Below are 20,732 nucleotides of genomic sequence, written 5' to 3' on the forward strand. Positions count from 1 at the left end.
ACAAGATTCTTTGGTTTTAATTCGTAAGTCAAAAATGCTCAAAACTACTCTTACCTCAATTCTTCGGCTACTATACTTCATGTCAGAGGTAGAAAACTCTGTAACAAGAAAAATAATAGTACTTATTATTAAGTATTCTTAGTAGTAGAGTGAACACGGTCAGCACTAAGCCAGGGGATGGAGTGATCCTGGCTCTGAGGTTTGAGGAAAAGTTGGTAAAATGTAGCTTTTCCAGATGTGGTCTACATGGAGGTGGGTGCGGAATCACCACACAAAACTACTGCCACTGTAAGGGTGGGTTATTTTAATATAATGGGTTTTTTTTTAATATAATGGTTTTTATATAAATACATGTTATACATATGTTTTATATTTATAACATTTGTACACACATAGTGTGATATTTATTTATTTATTTTTATTTATATTCCTTCTGGAAACACATGCCCTCTGGATCGGAAAATAGAGCATTTATTACCCATGAGTCATTCTAGCGCCAGCTCCTTGCACCCACTTCCCTGAGAGTTGGCGCAATGAGAACCAGACATTTCCCTGCGCAGGTAGTGAGGTTGTCCCACAGGAGGAGACCCCGAAATTATCAGACTCAGAGCTTACATACAGGGTTGGCAGTTCGAACCATCTTTCCCTTCCAAGAAAGAGAGACCTTTACTAAGAAATGTATGCTAATGTCCCTAGGAAAAAGGGGAAATGTGTCTCTGGGTCTTGTTCGTTTCTCACCCTAGAAAGTTAAGCAAAAGGCATTTGGCAAAATCAGCCTTGATCTTTCTGAAGCGATATCTTATCTCTAATTTCCAAGCCATATTTGTCATTCAATCGTTTTTAAAATTGGTCTCCCAATGCTTTTTACTCAGAAAACCCAGACTTCACAGAAATGTGAAAATATTTACGTATTATTGTCTCGCAATTGTTGTTTGAACTCAAATATGGGATAGAGCATAAAGTCTGAAGGGGTGCAGAGAAGGGTGAGATGCAATTTACCAGGAAGGGTAAAACCTAGTTGCTTTCTTCTTAGGAAAACATCAGAATGGTCCCTAAAACCCCACTCACCATCACAGCTTAAAACTGAAGCCAAAGGCTCCAAACATATTCAGGGTTGAAGTGAAAGTAGCTTAGTCATGTCCAACTTTTGGTGACCCCATGGGCTGTACAGTCCGTGGAGTTCTCCAGACCAGAATACTGGAGTGGGTAGCCTTTCCGTTCTCCAGGGGATCTTCGCAACCCAGGGATAGAACTCAGGTCTCCCACATTGCAGGTGGATTCTTTTACCAGCTGAGTCACAAGGGAAGTCCAAGAATACTGGAGCGTGTAGAAGAAGGCACATAAATGGATGAAGTGGGGCAAGTAGGGACAGTGGTGAACTAAAATCATGTGCCCCAACTACTGGGGCATCTGTTTCCCAGTTTCAGTTGGTGTTGTCCATTTTGGCTGGGTAATCCAGCACTGCTAGATCTTCCAATTGCCAAGGGAAGCCAGAGGGCTGGAGACTTTATGTGAAATCTCCCTCCCTTTCTTTTTAAAAATACTCTGAAAGCCAAAGGAAGAAAAAAAACCCACATATATATCTATATAAATATAAATAAATAAATATCTGTAGGTCCTTTTTTAGACACAGGCTGACATTTTGAAATTTCACTTCAAGAAATCTCTCTGAGATATATCACAGGGAGAGAAGCCATTCTCAAGCAAAAAATGGTCACCTAAAAAAAAAGATCCCAATAAGAAGAGACACAGGCCATAGCTGGCCAAAGAACTACCCCAATTCTTTATCCATTTATTCAGCATATTTATTGAGCTCCTATTGAGTAGTCAACACTGTCCCAGATGATAACAATATAATTGAATAACAGACTAAATTCTTGCCCTCATAGAGGTTGTATTCTAGAGGTTGAGACTTTCTGTTCAAAAGATATTACAAAATAATACTAGAAATATAACTGAATATGATTTATAGTTGTCTGCATAGCTACAATCCTCTGAGCTAAAAAATCTTTCAGTTATTATAAATATTTAGAGGGATACTCTCCAGTATTGATGAGGAATGACATGAGATGGAAAGGCACTCTTTATATTCCTGATGAGAATGTAGAGGTAAGATCTTTCCAATAGGTAATGGGATAATATTTATTGAAAGCCTTTTAAAATGTGTATCGAAACTTGCCTCCTTAGCACAGTAGGTAGCATGTCAGTCTCATAAAATGAGTATTGAATTAAAATAATGAATTAAAAGATTGAATGTACAAATTTTCCTCCTGTCTCTCCACAAACTCCACTAAAATGATGGTAAACTAATTTTTTTTTTTGAAGGTAAAGAAAGGAACTTCCTGGTGTCCAGTGGTTAGGGCTCAGCGCTCTCACTACTGGGGCCCTGGTTGGGGAACTAAGATCCTGCAAGTCACCCAGCCAAACAAAAAATAAATAAATAAAAAGTAAAGGAGAACAACAACAGAAACTCAGAAGGTAAAGTAGCACATGCATGATATCAGTGAAATTTCGGACAGTGAAAACTATATGGATAAACAATAACCTATTGAGTTGTCAGCTTTCTCTGCATCAGGGAGAACTCAGTAAGAAATGAGAAGAACCACAGAAAGGAGCAGGAATTGAAGATATTAATACCAGATACCTCTAAAGGTGGGGATGCAAGTGAGACTGAAACAAGGGGTTGCTTCAGTTTGTACAAGGAGTAGATTCCAGATTCCCTGTCCTGCCCCACTAGTTGGGGGCTGCTCTTATCCATTCCTGGCTGGAAGTGTATTCTCTGAAGAGCCTGAAACAAAGATGCTAAGGAGCTAGATAAAGCTGAGAGCAGAAATGGGGTGCTGGAGTGAAAATGTGAGGATAAATGAAAGCCTTGACATTGACATGTGACACTCCAGTCTTATCACCTACAGGCAGAAGTTGGATTCTTCTTCTCACTGGAAAACTAGCTGAGAGAAATCCCTCATCCAACCATTCATGTCTCTGCCCATTCCACAAGTCCCCGTGAGCCCCTGGCACTTTTTAGACTCCCTCCCTTAAAAACCAATAATCACCAAGGATCAACTGACATATGGGAATAGCCTCTAACATGAAAATATAGAGAACAAAACAGAAAGAAGAGCTCAGAGGAAATAGAGACAGTGAAAAACTGCCATTAATATAATCCATGCATCTTCTTCAGGAAGCTACTGAAATTACGTACCCCCCCTAAAATGAGGTATAAACCAAGGGAGAGGAAGCTGTGTCCCTAGCACACGGGGGTCAAACAGAGAGAGTCAAGGCACGTCCAGGATCACAGTGAGGAACTCCCAGAGACAGCTGGCCAGCAGGTCCAAGGACCAAGGAACACAGAGTTAAACAGGAGGGCAGAGCCTTCCAGGAGTAATGTCTCCAAAAACAAACCAAACCAATGAATCACCTGGTGTGCAGTTGCCTGTATTGAGGTGCATTTCTCAGGTCCATTAGAGAGGATGGGGATGAATTAGTGACAGATATACAGAAAGTAAACAAACGGTGAAATGAAGCAGTTATTAAAGCCAGGATAAATAGAATGTCTCAAAAGAAAAGCAACGCCATCAAAGCACAGTCTGGGGCTCAGCTGTGAATGATATTTTACCTAGTCATAATAAGGGAGACATTGAATATTAATTTTTTAAAGCACAAAGATTTCAAAGATTGCCTTGTGTGCAGATAGTAATGTGAAATTGTTAAATCCTAATATCTATGCTAAATCCTAATGAATGTCTACGTTGGGCAATCAAGCACTGTAGTTATAAACATGTTATTTAAAAATGTGGAATTACATTCTAGAAGAAACTGGAAATAGTATTTGTGCTTCTTATTTCTTATTTTTTATTTCTGCTCATCTGTCTTTTCTGAATTTTTCTTAAATAACATTTATTATCTTAAGATTGCATTTAAACAAAAAATAATTTTTTTAAGAGAACAAACACCAGCCTGGTAAGCCCAGCTGATTTTTTCAGAGAAGATCATAACACCTATGGAGCAGATCCCGTTACAGAATACTGACCTAGCCCAGTTTGATTTTGTTTGAATGTGCTGCTTTTATTACATTTTTAAGATTCTCTGTGGTCTGGCCAAGAGAAATGCTATTTCCACAAGGTCCAATTCAGTCTCTCCAGCCATCCTTTCTCCACTTGGTACCTGTACCAACTGCCCCTCCTTTTCTCTGAACTCACCTCCTCTACAAAACTATGTTTCTCCTTTTCTTCCCCTCATAATTAAAGTGGGGCTCAGATGGGATTTGTGAGCTCTGAACACATGTGACATGGTGCTTAAATATGTTGGCTTTGGAGATGGGGGTCCAGGTTTGAATCCAGCCTCTGCAACCCACTAGCTATGTGACCTGAGCATACACTGAACCTCCTGAGGCCTCATTTCTTTGAAACAAGCATGTTAATATTAGCTATATCAGTGAACATTTGTGCCTTGAAATAATAGGCACTCAATAAATGGCTACTGCTGTTGTTGCTACTAATTCAGTATATGTTTTAAAACAGTTACGTGTCAGATCTGGAGCTTTGTGTGGGGAGGTGTGATGGTTTTTGCCTTTGTCACCTGGTGAAGACCAGCACATAAAAAGACACTGACAATTTAGCATGATCTGTGTTGGTTGAAGACAAGGTGAGGATCCTATGGGAGTCCAAAGGCATGGTGACTCACCCAGTCTTAGGGACCTTCAGGAAGACTTCCCAGAGGAAGGCATACCTAAGGGGATATGTGAAGGATGGCTTAATGTTCCGGCAGAAAAAGCAGTATGTGAAAATATTCACATATTTGCTCTGGGAATGGAAGGCATTTGATGGTGCTGACATTTATCATCCGGTGAGGAAGAGTGAAAAGAGAGGAGGCTGAGAGAGGCTGTGGAGAGCTGGGAGTGAACTTTGTAGATTTCAAGGAATAAGACCCTTGGGTCTGTATCACAGTCCCGCTTGATGCTGACTTTTACACTTAGACTCTTGAAACACAGCTTCAACATCAGGTCAACTGAAATCAGTCAGACAGGGAAGGACAAATATTCGACAATTTCACTTACATGAGGGGCCTAGAAGAGTCAGTTTCTTAGAGATAGGAAGTAGAACAGTGGCTAATAGGGTAACAGGAGAAAGGAGAGTTTAAGTTGAATGGGTGTTGGACTTCCCTGGTGGTCCAGTGTTAAGAATCTGCCTGCCAAAAAAAAAAAAAAAACAAAAAAACAGAATCTGCCTGCCAGTGTAGGAAACATGGGTTTGATCCCTGGTCTGGGAAGATTCCACATGCCATGGAGCAACTAAGCCTGTGAGCTGAAGCAAGAAAAGCCCTGCAGTGAGAAGCCTGAGCACCGCAATTAGAGAAATCCCCACTCTGCAACTAGAGAAAGTCCTGACAGAGCAATGAAGAGCGCATATGTCACAGTGATGACTCAGCACAGCCCAAAATAATCAATATATAAATAATGAAAGCATAAATTTAGAAAAAGCCCTGTGGCTGTAGAGCTTCAGTTTTACAAGATGAAAAAGTTCTGGAGATGCAGTGGTGATGATTGTGCCACAATGTAAATGTATTTAATGCCACTAAACTGTATGCTTAAAAATGGTTAAAGTCGTACATTTATTGTTGTGCACATTTTACCGAAAATTTAAAATTAAAAAAAATTTTAAACACTGTTTCATTTAAAAATTTCATTTAAGCTCTACTCTTGCACCCTAATGCTTCCCTAGTGGTTCAGATGGTAAGGAGTCTGCCTGCAGTGTGGGAGACCCAGGTTTGATCCCTGGGTCAGGAGAAAGAAATGGCAACCCACGCCAGTATCCTTGCCTGGAAAATTCCGTGAACAGAGGAGTCTGGCAGGCTACAGTTCATGGAGTTGCAGAGTCAGACACAACTGAGCGACTTCACTTTTCCTGCACCCAAATCCTATCACAATCATGCTTTTTTTCTCCTTTGTTTGACATTTCCTCTGTTGTGCAATGCCCCTCATTGCAATAAGCCAATAAATGCAAAATTTGGGGCTGCAAGTTTGTCCCTGGTGGTTTCGGCCAATTGGTTTAGGACAGTATTCCAGTACTTTGGCCACCTCATTCGAAGAGTTGACTCATTGGAAAAGACCCTGATGCTGGAAGGGATTGGGGGCAGGAGGAGAAGGGGGAGACAGAGGAAGAGATGGCTGGATGGCATCACCGACTCCATGGACATGAGTTTGAGTAAACTCCGGGAGTTGGTGATAGACAGGGAGGCCTGGTGTGCTGCGATTCATGGGGTCGCAAAGAATCAGACACGACTGAGTGACTGAACTGAACTGAACTGAATTAATCAGATATCAAAGACAGCAGTGCCCTAAGGGGAAACACTGGCATCAGTGTGTTATCTGGTAAATAAGTTTTGGGCTAGATAGAAGAGCTAATTCAAACCTTGAATGAAAGTATCCTCACTGTATGCCCCTCCAAAATCCCACAGATAAAGATCAACAAAATATGAGTTCCCTGTAAAGATTTTCAAATTCTCAAGAAAAAGATGAGTAAAGAAATATTTATTGACCAAAGAATAAAGGAATCACTGTGTAATTCAATGAACTCACCTTCAGATTTTCTTGGCTGCCCCTTCAGAAAGTGAGGAACATCTTCTCTGGCTACAGACTTGGAGATTATCGTTTCTAAGTAAGGTCTTGGCAACAAAAAGCCCGAATCCGCATTGCAGAGTTCCTGGGAATGTTCCTCTTTCTTTGCAAGTAAAGGCTCCGTGGTCACCGTCTCTGTCCTGAAGCCCACCATCTCGATGTTCTTTGGAAGTGAAACAGAATGTGCTGGTGTCCATTCCTGATGCCCTGAGGTTATCTGACTAAAAGGGGGAGGAAATAGTTTAATGTAAAAGTCATTCCCCAAGTCTTCTGGATCTCCAGTTCTTACCCCACCTGACATCCCTGGAAAGTTTGGAGGACTATTTCCGAATGGTGCTGCTGAGTGCAATGGCTGTATTGCTGACAGTACAAGATGACCCCATTCTCTGACTTGCTCCCCACCTCAGCAGCCCTCGGCTACTCACACTTCAGTTTTCCCTGTCTGTTTCCTCAAGCAGAGAAATCAGAGGGGGAAGGGCAGAGATAAGGGGGTGCACACTTGTACTTCTCCAAAGGCATTGACCAGAGGCCTTTGACCATTCATTCTCCAAAGTCCCAGTACTTCTCAAATTATCTTTGGTGATGAATCCATTTAAAATCTTACATTGCATCGTGGATTGAAACTTTTGTAAAAGGTAATCAAAGTGAATGACCATAAAAATTAAACAAAAATTGAAAACATGAAAATAAGCCTCAAATTTTCCACTATCAGATCAATAAGTATAAAATTACTTGACTAAATGGCTACACACCTTTTTAAAGGTTTAAATGTCCAAGTTCTATACTGACTTCATTATTGATTGGTAACAGAAGGACCTTAGAACTCTGTTTTGAGTAGTACTGCTGCAAGGTCAGCAAATAATGGTCCTCAGCCCAAATCCAGCTTCCTATCTCGCTTTGGTAGATTGATTGGATCATACCCACGTCCATTTGTTTATATACCATCCACGGAGGCATTCAAGTTACGACTGCAGAGTTGAATCATTGGAACAGAGACCATACGGCCCACACAGCATAAAACATTTATTATCCAGCTCTTGCCACAAAATTATTTATTATGACCCCTGCTTGGGGATGTTTTTCTCAATTACTAAAAATGTGGGTTGCCACACAAGTATATATTTTAATTCCAATCTAACCTTTCAAAGAATACTTCTTACTTGTTTTCTTGTAAATCTTCTCGGCCCATTTCTTGGGGATGGCTGACATCTCTCGGAAAAGTAACAATAATCTCAACACCTATGGAAGTGCAGGTCAGTAATAAGAAGAAGAAAGTAATGAATTGCAGGGGTAATCAGGAATCAAATGTTTTTATTTTTGGTTATTTGACTCATGTATTTTTAGTAATTACAGGATGAACATTAACTAGGAACTGAGGTTTAACCATCTTTGTATCTTTCCTGTCCTAATTAAATGCCTGCTTAAAGGGCAAAGAATCTGTATAACAAAACATTACAGAAGTAAAATAAAGCTTTATGATGAGCAGTGTTTTCTCCCTGAATGGAGAAAACAAGGCCTCCCTCTGTAAAGTGTGACTGATATCACCTACTTCACAGGACTGTTGTGAGAATTAAATGAGATAATTTACGTTGATAGAGCTGGGAGGAACTTAGAGGTCATCAGACCCAAACCCTTCATTTTAGAGATGAAAAAAACTGATAAAACATGAGGTTGTGTGAGGGCTCATGGCCACTTTTGAAATGAAAGGCAGATGGATGTCTTTCACACCATTTTTGTAGTCATCCTTGAGGGCAAACACCTAGCTGACATGTTAGAGTAAGAAAAACATACAGCATATATTCCTAATAACTCAATTGTCAGTGAAAAGGATGCTCTGTAAGACTAGGCACAGTTAGACTTTGCTATAGAAGTTGGAAAACTGGGCAGTATATTCTTGTGAACACGTTCTCAACAATGACTGTACTTTTAGAATCATTGGGGACTAATAAACCTAAATTATTTTTTTACCAAGGATGTTTTTAAGTAGATTTAATAAGCTAGAAATTTGTTAATTGGTTGATTTCTCTTTTTTTAAACCAAGGAACAAAGATGCAATGGCAAGTGTAAGAAATTCCTGACTTTTTAGACATTGTGAAAAGTTAATGGTTCCTAAATGGGGGGAAAAATTTGGCCCTAAATAATGGGGTGGGGAGAGGGATATTACAAAACCTTCTGACACTGAAATCATCTTGGAACATATATATTCTCTGTTTTGTCTTTTGAATACTGTGAGTGATCACAGGAGCCTCTGAACCTAAGAGTGGTCCAGGAAAGAAGATGCACTGTCAAATGTGAAAATAAAACACTTGCTCCAATATGAATGCATCTTTCCAGTAAGAAGATGCAAATTAGGCCCACCAGAAAATGTTATAGTAGAGAGAAACTAAGAGGTATCATTTAAACACAACCAGAAACACAAACTTCCTTGCAGAAAAGGGGCAAATGATATTCATAAAGTCAGAAAATGATGATTAATTATTAATACAAGTGCTAAATTTTTAAAACAAAAACTTAATTGGCCTAGCCTAATTCATTCAGTGAAGAAAAATTATTTTCTCCGGAAAAGTCTTACTTCTCTGTGTTTTCCACTTGCTTTGTTTAAATGGACGGGAATCAAGGTTCAAAATATTTGGATAACCTCTTTACCTTTTGATAGTTTCCTAAATCATGATTTTCAGCAGAATTTTTTACAGCTACATTTACCAGTCTTTTTTGCCACTAGGTTTCAGAAAGTTAACTTGAGAGATGGATACACAGGAGTTACATGAGAAGATAAGATGGAGGTATCCTTTTGCTGCTATGGGTGTCAGCAGTGGAGGGAGGGTCTAAGGTCAATGTGGAAGCATTGTGTATGCTGGTTGTGGCTGAGGTAGTGTGATCTGGGGGTCAGTGACCAGTTTTGAGATGCAGCTACAAGAATTCTTTACAACAATCCAACCTGGGATCTGTTCTTCTCCTTTGGCTTTTCAATGGTCTATGGACTTTTCTATGGACTGTGGAGAAGGAAATGGCAACCTACTCCAGTACTCTTGCCTGGAAAATCCCATAGACAGAGGAGCCTGGTAGGCTACAGTCCACGTGGTCACAAAGAGTCGGACACGACTGAACGACTTCACTTTCATGGACTTTTCTAGTAACTTTTAAAACTTCCTTTCTTTTCACTCAAGTAGAGCAGATTTTGTTACTTGCACATAAGAATCCTGATAGATATACATTGTATTTTTTTTAAATTAAGCCTAGTAATTTTAGAAAATAGGTTCTCATTCACTCAGGAAAAGAATAATTTCACATGCTCAATTTCCAGTCTACAAGGTTTGCATCTGATATGTTCTGGGAAAATAGCTGATTAAGGAATGCAAGAAGATTTTTATAAGGAAAAGGATGAGAGATTGGGGTGAGGGGCAAATTGTGTATTATAAATTAACATCTGTAAAAGTCCACAAGAAAGCAAATGTGTGTTGCTGGAATATTTAGCTGTTAAAGACCAGGGCAGCGATCCAAACATTAGAGTTTATATATATTTTAGTTAGTGAAGCTTCCTTTTTAAAGAATAATACAATGAACAAACAGATATAAATTAAATGATTAAATGTGCATATCTACAACCAAATAGTCACATGGATGTGCATAAAGTCTTTATAAAGTGTGCAAACACTTAAACATGAACAACCTGGGTTATGTTAGAAGCATGTAAAAAGAGATTTATTGTTATTTAAGATGAATACAATGCACAATAATTCCCCAAACATTTTTATTTCAGAATTTGTGACTTAAAAGAGTTACTAGCTCTACTGAAGACTCTTATCAACTATGAAAAGAAAACTTAGAAACATAATTTCTTCTTTAGAATGTATAACTCAAGTTATACAAGCTTAAAACTGTAAGAACTTAGTTGAGATACTGCCTAAGTGCTATGGTTCCTACATGAAAATCTAAAATATTACATTCAAATTGATTTAAAAGTATTATTAATGTGAAGGGGCTTCCCTGGAGGCTCAGATGGTAAAGAGTTTGCCTACAATTCAGGAGAACCAGGTTCGATTCCTATAAGCACCTCAGATGGTAAGTCATCTCTAAACTGAGCTGAATAAACACAGTATTTAACCTCTTAGAAGGTGATTGGGACACAGTTGGGCTTCTGAGAACTCAAATTTGAAGTCTTTGAAAGTCAAAGGCAGATCACAAGGACAACTTGGAGGGGATCAGGACTTGTTTATTTTAATTAGGTCTTTCAGGGTTCATGGTGTTTATAATTTCTTCCCTGCCCTCAGCCAAGAGAAAGGAGGTACCGAGGGAGTTTGGGAAAGATGGGAGGCTCCCCAAAAGAGGGCAGCATTGCATAAGTGGTCAAAGGAGACAGTGGCTGAACTAGTGCTGCAGGCTTCAGGGTGGTTAATGGGGATGAGAAAAAAGACATCCAAGAGGGCAGCTTCCCTGGCGTGTTAGAAATGCAAGTAGGAAAATTACCAGAAAAGGGATCGGAGCAGTTCAAATAAATGTTTCATTTAAGAAGTTTATAGGCGAGTAGATGACAGACAAATGTGATCGCTGTGATGACTATGTTCTGCAGTAAGAATCTGTAAATACCTTGTGATCTGTTCAATGCAAGGGCTTTTAAGGATAGGACAGGATGACACATTTGGAATGGGTGTTGTTTTGGAAAATTCCAGACTTATGGCCTCCTAGAATACAAGAGTGCAACTTGGACCTTTAGTTCTTTGTTCAGCCCCCCAGCTCCCGCCTCAAGGGAAGAGGTCTGGGATGACAGCTAATGGAGAAATGCTTGGTCCTGGAAGAGAATAATGCTTCCCAGGTAGCACTAGTGGTAAAGAACCTGCTTGCCAAGGCAGGAGACATAAGAGAAGTGGCTTCAATCCCTGGGTTGGGAAGATTCCCCTGGAGGAGGGCATGGCATACTCACTCCAGTATTCTTGCCTGGAGAATCCATAGGATAGACATGGTGGGCTACAGTCCATAGGGTCGCTGAGAGTCGGACACAACTAAAGTGACTTAGCATGCACACATGCACGGCAGAGAACAGATCACTGTAGCTGCTGGAAGATTCTGAGCGAAAAGAAGTGAGGGAAAAGATGCTACCAGACAAAAAAGAAAGGAGATGAGAACAGCAGATTGAACTGGAGTAGGGTAGAACAAAGGAGAGACTGGATAGCTTGCCAGGACTCACTGATTCAAATATGGACCAAAGGATAGGATTTCTTTCCCTCTATGCTTGTCTGAGATTTCAAAACTCTGCACTGAGCATGACTGAAATTAGGGGGAAAATCCAAATAATCAATATTGTCTTTGTAAACACATCAAGGACAGAAGATGGATACCTTCTGTCCTGGGTTGCCAGTCTTGTCCATCACCACTTGGATCTCCTTCTTCACTAATCAATATGGAATGAGAGCAGTCGTCATCTTGGTCAGACTCCTGAAATATCATAAAATAGAAACTCAGCTGTTCAGTGTAGTACTTGGTTGGCAGGGTGAATGTTGATTTTTTTTTTCTAGGCTAAAGTTTCACACTGCTGATTCCTTTTAAATCGGATAAAGTATTCAGGACTAAAACAATGGGAAAGTATTTGTCTCCAGAGCACTAGGCTTAGACAAACATGGATGTGATTAATTGCATAATCAAAGGTGAAGATCAAAGCTGAAACTGCATAGACACAGAGAGAAATTTAATATTTTATATTTTATCATGTCTGTGTTCAGGCTGTTAAGCTGCCACCAATTCCATCCGAGTGGGTAACTGGAAAGAATCCTTTGGCCACAGCCAGTGAACAACCCCAAAGGAACATGGTCTTTTCCATAATGCCTCCCTGGGGCATCATTTACAGATGGTGAGGGTGGAAATCCTTGCCCCACATGGAAGCTGCAGATATAACCTTAGACTGGAAGGAGGCAGCAAAGCTGATTAAAGTTTTCACTATGACAGCCTTCTGATCTAATCGTGTTAGGCAACTTCTCAAACTTCCCTTTTACGATCTAGAAAATGATCAAACTGCTGAAAAACATGGTTGAAAAACAGCTCAACTTAAAAAAAAAAAAAACAACCAGCTTGACTTATGAAAAGTATTCCTGACTCTCTAAAGAAGAAATGTTTTCTATGAGAATGCATTGTTGTTGATAGGTTCCTCCATTAGAAGTTGTTGCTGGTGATTTTGCCCCTTTTAGTCTATCACTAGAACAGTGACAGACGCAAGTAGCAGTTATAATATCCCATCCCACCTGGATGTTATAATTAGCATTCTGGCTTCTGTGATCCAGATGAATGATCTATTTAAGCAGACTATTGGATAAAAAGTCTTTGCCCTACATGCAAATGCTTGTCGGACAAGCGAGCAGACTGTCATAAAGCCTCTGATATTTCATTCACTAATTCCCAAGAGAGTGTGGGAATCTTTTCACTTTGTTCATTTGACTCATCACTACCATTAAAATATTTTAGGTGTTCAATTTTTTTTTAACTTTTTATTTTGGATTGGGGTAAACCGATTAACAATGTTGTGCTAGTTTCAGGTGAAGAGGGAAGGGATTCAGCCACACGTATACATGTATCCATTCTCCCTCAAGCCACTCTCCCATCCAGGCTGGCACATGACATTGAGCGGAGTTCCATGTGCTATGCAATACGTCCTTGTTGGTTATTCATTTTAAATATAGTAGTGTGTACATGAGCATCCCAAACTCCCTAACTGTCCCTTCCCCTTGGGGGAAGGTGTTCAATTATAATAGCTTAGTTATCATATTTTACTTTATACATCAATACATGCTTTGTAAAGCATTCTCTACCTCCCAGCACGGGTTCGGGGTCCTACCTCAGACCATCCTGGTTGTCAATGGCAGATGGGACACCTGGACAGGTTTGCCCTGATCTTAGACTGTTGTCAATTTCACTTCTTATTCTTCGCATTTCAAAAATTTTACCACTCTCTGGCAAATTTCTTCTCCCTCCCGTCCAACTACAAAGCATGAGCAGTAGGGAATTACTATTTTATAAAATGCATGGAAATACCAAAAGAGCAGTTCTTTAAAGAGCAGGAGAAGAAATCACCTATAATCCTACAAATAAAAAGCAAACTCTGTTCACACAGAGGATATTTTCTTTCTTTTTCCTAAGTGTTTAATAATAGAGTTGTATCATGTCATTTCATATCTGGCTTTTTTACTTATGACAAGTATAAATTACATAGCAATTTACTAAGTAAATATCATTTTGATGGAATTTTATCAGAGGGTCATAAGGATGTTTAATAAGTCCCATAAGTGTTATGATATAAATCCCATCTTGCATAGTAGGCAGTTTTTAATTCCTCATTATCACACATGGAGCTGTGAACATCTTTACAAGTAATACGCCAATTTTGTATTATCTCTTTAGAGTAGACTCTTAGATATGGAATTATAAGGAATTATTGACCTGAAGAATATAATAATTTTTTTACATACATTGCTTTAAAAGTAAATTTACACTTACTACTTACTCTCCACTAGCAGGGCATAAGTCTGTTTCACTACCTTCTCCCTTATAAATTATCAATTTTCATTTTTAGTAATGTGATATGTGATCTGATTGTTTGAATGTGTGTGCTTTTGTTAGTAGAAATGTTGGAGATAGTTTCAGATGTTTAGTGATCACTGAGGTTTCCTTCTTAGTATATATAATTTTTATTCATATCATGTCTGGAACACTCTATGAGACTTCAGAATATATTTCTTCCATTTCATATAATTAGAGTGTTTCAATGAAATTTTTGTGCTGAATAAAACTAATTAACACTAATTTTTAGTGTTAAATATATAACTGGTTCTCATTTCAAATTTCTGTGTTGATTAATGATTTGCGGTTGGTCTCAACTGCTCAGTTCATTCATTAGTTGAATGAACTTTAGGAAAAGTTGGACTATGTGGAGTATGGGCAAACTACCTGCAAAACCCATAACAATGACTAGCATTTATCCATACAGTGCCAGACACTGTTGAACCTTCCACATATTAGTTAACTTAATCCTCACAAAAACTCTAAAGGTAGGAACTATTATTCCATTTATACAGGAGCTTCAGAGGAGTTAAGTAACTTACCCAAGGTCACCTAGCAAGCCTATGGTAGAGCCAGGATTCACACCCAGACTCTGAAGTCTAGTTACAGAATTCATAACCACTCTGCTTTCTTGCTACTGTGAAAAATTTGAAACAGAGTGTCTCAACAAGAACCAGAAGGAAAATTAATAATAGTGAGAAAATTAAGAGAAAGAAAACACAAACATAATTTATAAATTTTGCACAGGAAAAAATAAAAGATGTGTGATCCCTACAAACTCCTGACAATAAACTTCTTCCGTAAAAAAAAAAACTGAAAAACCATAAGCATCACAAACAAAAAGGATGTGGGGAATAATACCTACTTTGAAGATTAACATGAAAATGAAGACAAAAACAGCCACAGCTCAGAATTTTCTGTTTCTTTTAGAATCTTAAATATGAATGACTTTAATGGGCTTTCCTCGTGGCTCAGCTGAAAAATCCACCTGCAATGTGGGAGACCTGGGTTCGATCCCTAGGTTGGGAAGATCCCCTGGAGAAGGGAAAGGCTACCCACTCCTGTATCCTGGCCTAGAGAATTCCATGGACTGTATACTCCGTGGGGTCGCAAAGAGTCGGACACGACTGAGTGACTTTCACTTTCAATGGGTGAAGGAGGAAAATTGAAATAATGCAGTCGTGAGTGAAGGAGAGAAATGTTAGAATAGCACATCCCAAATAAATGGAGTCCATCAACCATTCACAGTAATGCAAGAGGTGACAACAGACTAGACAGCATAGCACTCTGATCTGCAAACAACAGAATGCCAACCATACAGAAAAGAGGCATAGAAATCATACGTAATTAAATTTGGAAAGAAGATTCTTCTTAGATGAAAAAAAGATTGGCAGAGGCCGTGAAGAGCCTCTCAGGAGCAATCCTACAAGCAAAGCAGCTGCTTATATTTGTAAACTATAAAAACCTATTGCAGATAACCCAAAAATAAAGCAAGCTTTCATTCAAACAAAAAAAGCAAAGAAAGACCTTGGGTTTTTTATTATTATTATTTAAACCTTAGAGAAAGCACTAGAAAGAAACAAATTCAATAGTGAGAGTCTATCTCTCTCTCAAAAATGAGTTCAAAGTTATTTCAACCATAATAAAAATACAGAGTGAAAGTTCAAAAAATATCTTAGAACTGCATAAAAAATGAACTAAATATAAAGGGATTTTTAGTCTTTTAAAAAAAGAAAAGAAAACTTCCTAACTATACTACACAAAAAAATGAAAAGTAAGTGTGTTTTCTTTTATCAATTTCTTTCTTTTTAAGTTTATTTTATTTTTATTTATTTGGCTGTGGTGAGCATGTGAGATCCACTTCCATGATCAGGAATCAAACCCAGACCCATTGCACTGGAAGGCAGATCCTTAACCACTGGACCACCAGGGAAGTCCCCTCCTGCTGTCTCTTGAGTTACTAAAGTGATATCTTACCTATTGCTTAGCTCATTCATCTGGCAAATCTCTGGAGCAGCCAATTTGGGGACAGACTCAGGAGGATGAAGTCAGAGAATGGGTACCGTGGTCCGGGTGGGGTTAGTCTATGAGCCAAGGTTTGGGTGGGATTAGAAAAAGGAAAAAGTAAGGTACATTGGACTTGGAGCTGTGAGGGCTTACGGCCAAGACCGGCATTTTCATCCTGATCCTATGATCTGCTCTAGGTGCTGTGCTGTGCCGCGTTAAGTCACTTCAGTCATGTCCAACTCCTTGTGACGCTATGGACTGAAGCCCGCCAGGCTCCTCTGTCCATGGTATTCTCCGGGCAAGAGTAGTGGAGTGGGTTGACCTGCCCTCCTCCAGGGGAAAAAACCCGTGTCTGACCCAGGAATCAAACCCTCGTCTCCTGTGTTGCCTGCATCGCAGGGCGGATCTTAACCACTGGAGCTTCAGGGAAGTCCCAAAGCTTTGACTGTTAGATCAGCTAGGTTCTATCACTGGGGTAGTTACTGTTTCTCCTCCCTGCAAGTTGAGAAGAACAGAGGCTACTTTGCAAAGCAGTTAACCATAGTCACTTCTCTTGGTGGCGATTCCTGGGTGAGAGTCTTGGGTGCTGCTGGGCCTTCCCTGTGGAGCCTGATGGGAGCTGTGTGCCCTGAGAACAGGGGAGAGAGTGGGACACGTGGACTTTACAGTTAGTGAATGGGCCGGAAATAGGTAAGTACTCTTAAACGGTGTGATAATGGCCATCTATGCATGCTAAGTCCTTCAGCTGTTTCTAACTCTTTATGACCCCATGGACTGTAGCCCGCCAGGCTCCTCTGTCCATGGGATTCTCCAGGCAAGAATACTGGGGTGGGTTGCCATGCCCTCCTCCAGGGGATCTTCCTGACTCAGGAATCAAACCCATGTCTCTTATGTCTCCTGCATTGGCAGACTGATTATTTACCCCTAGTGCCACCTGGGAAGCCCCATCTGCTGTATTCATCTACTATTAATAACTTGGCCAGAGGAAGGAGATGAAATGTTAGGCTGGCCAAGAAACGGGGAAAGGAGAGTCGCCTCTCTCCTTGTTGACGTATTGGCTCACTCGTGACTTCGAAAACAAGCAAGCCTTTTAGGGGAGTAGGTTGGGATCATTTTACTGGTGATAACAGCAAAAAAGGTAAACAATCCCCACCTCCTGTCCCCAAAAGATAAAATGATACATTATCTTCTGCCTTATTATTGCAGTTGACAATTGAATATTCTTATATCCTGTCCCCATCCTTCCAATAAATTCACCCTCTTTTTCTTATAAAATGAAGGTGAAGTTTCAATTATGATTATTTGAGTACTGTACTATACTGTATGTATTGCACTATAGGCATGCAATGGAAATGTAGTATGATTATACTTTCTTTCTTGCATAACTTTTTTTGTACATAAAACCCTAAATCCCTGTTTTTATTTCATTCACAATTTTATTTAATATTTATTTCATTTTCTTATATTTTAAAAAATCTTAAATCTTCCCAACCTCCAGTGGTCTCTTCACATGTTTAAATATATCAGATAATATACCAGTTCCACCTTCTTCTTGGAAATCCCCATTATCCTGTTCTTCCTCACCTCTCCCTTTCCCCAGTAATTGAAGCTCTTTGTTCTCTAGACTTCATACATGGGTTGAAGCCCTGGCACTTGCTTTCTGCTTTATACCAAGGATATCCTCCTCTCTTGTGTTGGGTTCCACATCCCCTGAATCACGGATCCAATTTTCCCTTCTATTTTTATCTTATCCCCGTATTTTAATTGAGTACATAGTAGCTTCCTTAAAAGGCATGTGAAATGTAAAACCTTTGCTCATTTGCATGTCCAAAATGTCTTCATTAACTCTAATATTTGATGTATAGTTTTCTGAATATAAAATCCTAGATTGAAAACCATATTCTTTGCTCAGATATTTGAAGGCATTTACTCCTGCCCTTTAATTTACTTTTTTTAAATTTTATTTTTTAATTGAAGGATAATTGCTTTACAGAATTTTGTTGTTTTCTGTCAAACCTCAACATGAATCAGCCATAGGTATACATACATCCCCTCCTCTCAAACCTCCCTCCCATCTCCCTCCCCATCCCATCCCTCCAGGTTGATACAGAGCCCCTGTTTGAGTTTCCTGAGCCATACAGCTAATTCCCATTGGCTATCTACTTCATATATGGTAATTTAAGTTTCCACATTACTCTCTCCATACATCTCACCCTCTCCTCCCCTCTCCCCATGTCCATAAGTCTGATCTCTATGTCTGTTTCTCCATTGCTGCCCTGCAAATAAATTCTTTGGTACCATCTTTCTAGATTCCATATATATGCGTTAGCACACGATATTTATCTTCCTCTTTCTGACTTACTTCACTCTGTATAATAGTTTATAGTTCCATCTACCTCATTAGAACTGATTTAAGTGCATTCATCCCATTGTGTATATTTACTTTTAAGAATAGCATACATTCAGGAATGTGCACATATCAAAACTGTATAGATTCATGAATTTTTATAAACTGAACACACTCCTGTAACCAGGACCTAGGTCAAGTGAAAGTATTCTTAGACATAATATAAAAATCAAGACCCCTAAAGGAAAAAGAATGGATAAATCGATTTTCATCAAAAATAAAAACTTTTGTTTGGTAAAAGAACTGTTAAAAAGATGAAAAAAGCAAATCCAATTTTTCTCATTGACTAGCAGAAAATATTTGCGAGTTACACATCCAGAATATATAAAGAATTCCCTAAACCCAACAATAAGAAGACAAAGAATTCAATCAGAAAATGGACAAAATATTTGAATAATTATAGCTGATGGCAAATAAATTTTTTAAAAAGGTTTAACATTGTTCATTAGGGAAACGCAAAATAAAACCCCTATGAGCTATCATCATATACCTACTTTGGTAAAAATTTTTTTAAATGGTTAAAATGAAAAATACTGATAGTACCAAATGCCGCTAAGGGTATAGAGACATTGGATCTCTCATTTACTGCTGGTGGGAATATAAAATGGTTAGAGCCACTCTGGAAAATTGTTGGGCAGCTTTTAAAAAAACTAAACATACACTTATCAAATGACCCACTAATTGGATTCCTGGGCATATATCCTAGAGAAATAAAAACATAAATGCACACAAAAATTTGTACATGGATGTTCATGGTAGCTTTATATGTAATAGCCCCAAACTGGAAACAACTCAAATGTCTTTCAACAGATGAACAGCTAAATAAACATGAAGGGACAAAATAAAATTGTAATAGAATACTACTTAGGAACATAAAGAAACTATTGATACATAGAACGACTTGGATCTATCTCAGGAGTGTTATGCTCAGTAGAAAAAGCCAATCTTAAAAGTTTGCATATATGATAATGCCATTTATATGACATTCTTGAAGTGATAAAATAATAGAGATGAAGAACAGATCAGTGGTTGCCTGGAGTTAGCAGAGAGACCATGGCAATTCAGAGTGTAGTAAGGGGGTTCCTTTGTGGTAACAGAACAGTTTTGTATCTTCACTGAAGATTCAGGGGATAAAATGTCACAGATCTATGCACACAGGCACACATAAACAGAAGAAAGAAAAAGGAATGCACATAAAAACTAGTGAAATCCAAGGAAGGTCTATAGTCTAGCTCATTGTGTTGTTGGGTTAATGTCAATTTTCTAGTTTAGACAATCAGCTACAGTTATAATAATTCCCATTGAGGAAAGCTGGCGAAGGTTATACAGGAACTCTCTGTACTATTTTTACAAGTTCTTATGAATCTATAGTTATTTCAGACTACTTTTTTACTTAAATTTTTGGTTTTTGTTTTCTTGTTTTAGAATAATTTTTGGAAAGAGAAAGGTACAAAAAGATCTTATTATACTATCTCTAAAACTCTTCATATTGTTTCTGCCTATTATAGTCCATACCTCATTAACTTGTAAAAATAAACACATTTGTGGTCATATTCCTTTTACCAATAAAATATAGAGTAGTAATTTTTTAAAAATTGTCACCATTGTGCAGCATGTGGGATCTTAGTTTCCCAACCAGGGATTGAACCCAGGGCCCCCACCTTTGCTCCCACTCCCACCCCTGCCATGGAAACACTGAGTCCTAACCACTGGACAGTTGGGAAATTCCTATAGAGTAGTAATATTTTTAACTGTTTGGATGATGTTAAATTTTATGAAAATTCAAAAAATACAAATGAGTATACAGTGCAAAGTTCGTCTCCATTTCGGTCCTTTTAGGTAACCACTGTTAACAGTTTACTATACATTTAAGAAATCACTTCTTCGTTTTCTATGGGTCATGTTTGTTACTAGTACTATTACTATACTTTGTGAAGTTATTCATCATGGGCAGAGGGTAAAGACAAGAACCAAGAGGAAGCACCTCCATTGTGGTATCCTAAGATGGATTTGACACGAACAGAATAATTATTTTCTCTTCTTTCACATTAACATGCATAAATACAAGCTACATTTTATTATTTAGCATGGATTCAGCTGGAACAATATTCTGTGGTATACACATACACACATAATGTATGAGACTCAGAATTGACT

General features: G+C 38.7%; 1 protein-coding gene across 5 annotated transcripts in view; it reads right to left on the minus strand.

The window, feature by feature from the left end:
• Positions 1-20,732, minus strand: part of MAP3K19 (mitogen-activated protein kinase kinase kinase 19) — a 36,631-nt gene that overhangs the window by 13,359 nt on the left and 2,540 nt on the right. For 4 of the 5 annotated variants that reach the window (XM_065927837.1, XM_065927836.1, XM_065927835.1 and 1 more), the window contains exons 3-6: positions 11,953-12,049; positions 7,777-7,855; positions 6,578-6,837; positions 55-98 (exon numbers count right to left, since the gene is read on the minus strand). In XM_065927837.1, coding sequence (XP_065783909.1) covers positions 55-98; positions 6,578-6,837; positions 7,777-7,855; positions 11,953-12,049 — 480 coding nt within the window. The remainder of the gene's footprint in view (positions 1-54; positions 99-6,577; positions 6,838-7,776; positions 7,856-11,952; positions 12,050-20,732) is intronic. The other variant, XM_065927834.1, reaches the window with a different exon arrangement.

The sequence above is a fragment of the Muntiacus reevesi genome, chromosome 3, assembly GCF_963930625.1.
Source record: "Muntiacus reevesi chromosome 3, mMunRee1.1, whole genome shotgun sequence".
In the NCBI taxonomy this organism is placed as follows: domain Eukaryota; kingdom Metazoa; phylum Chordata; class Mammalia; order Artiodactyla; family Cervidae; genus Muntiacus; species Muntiacus reevesi.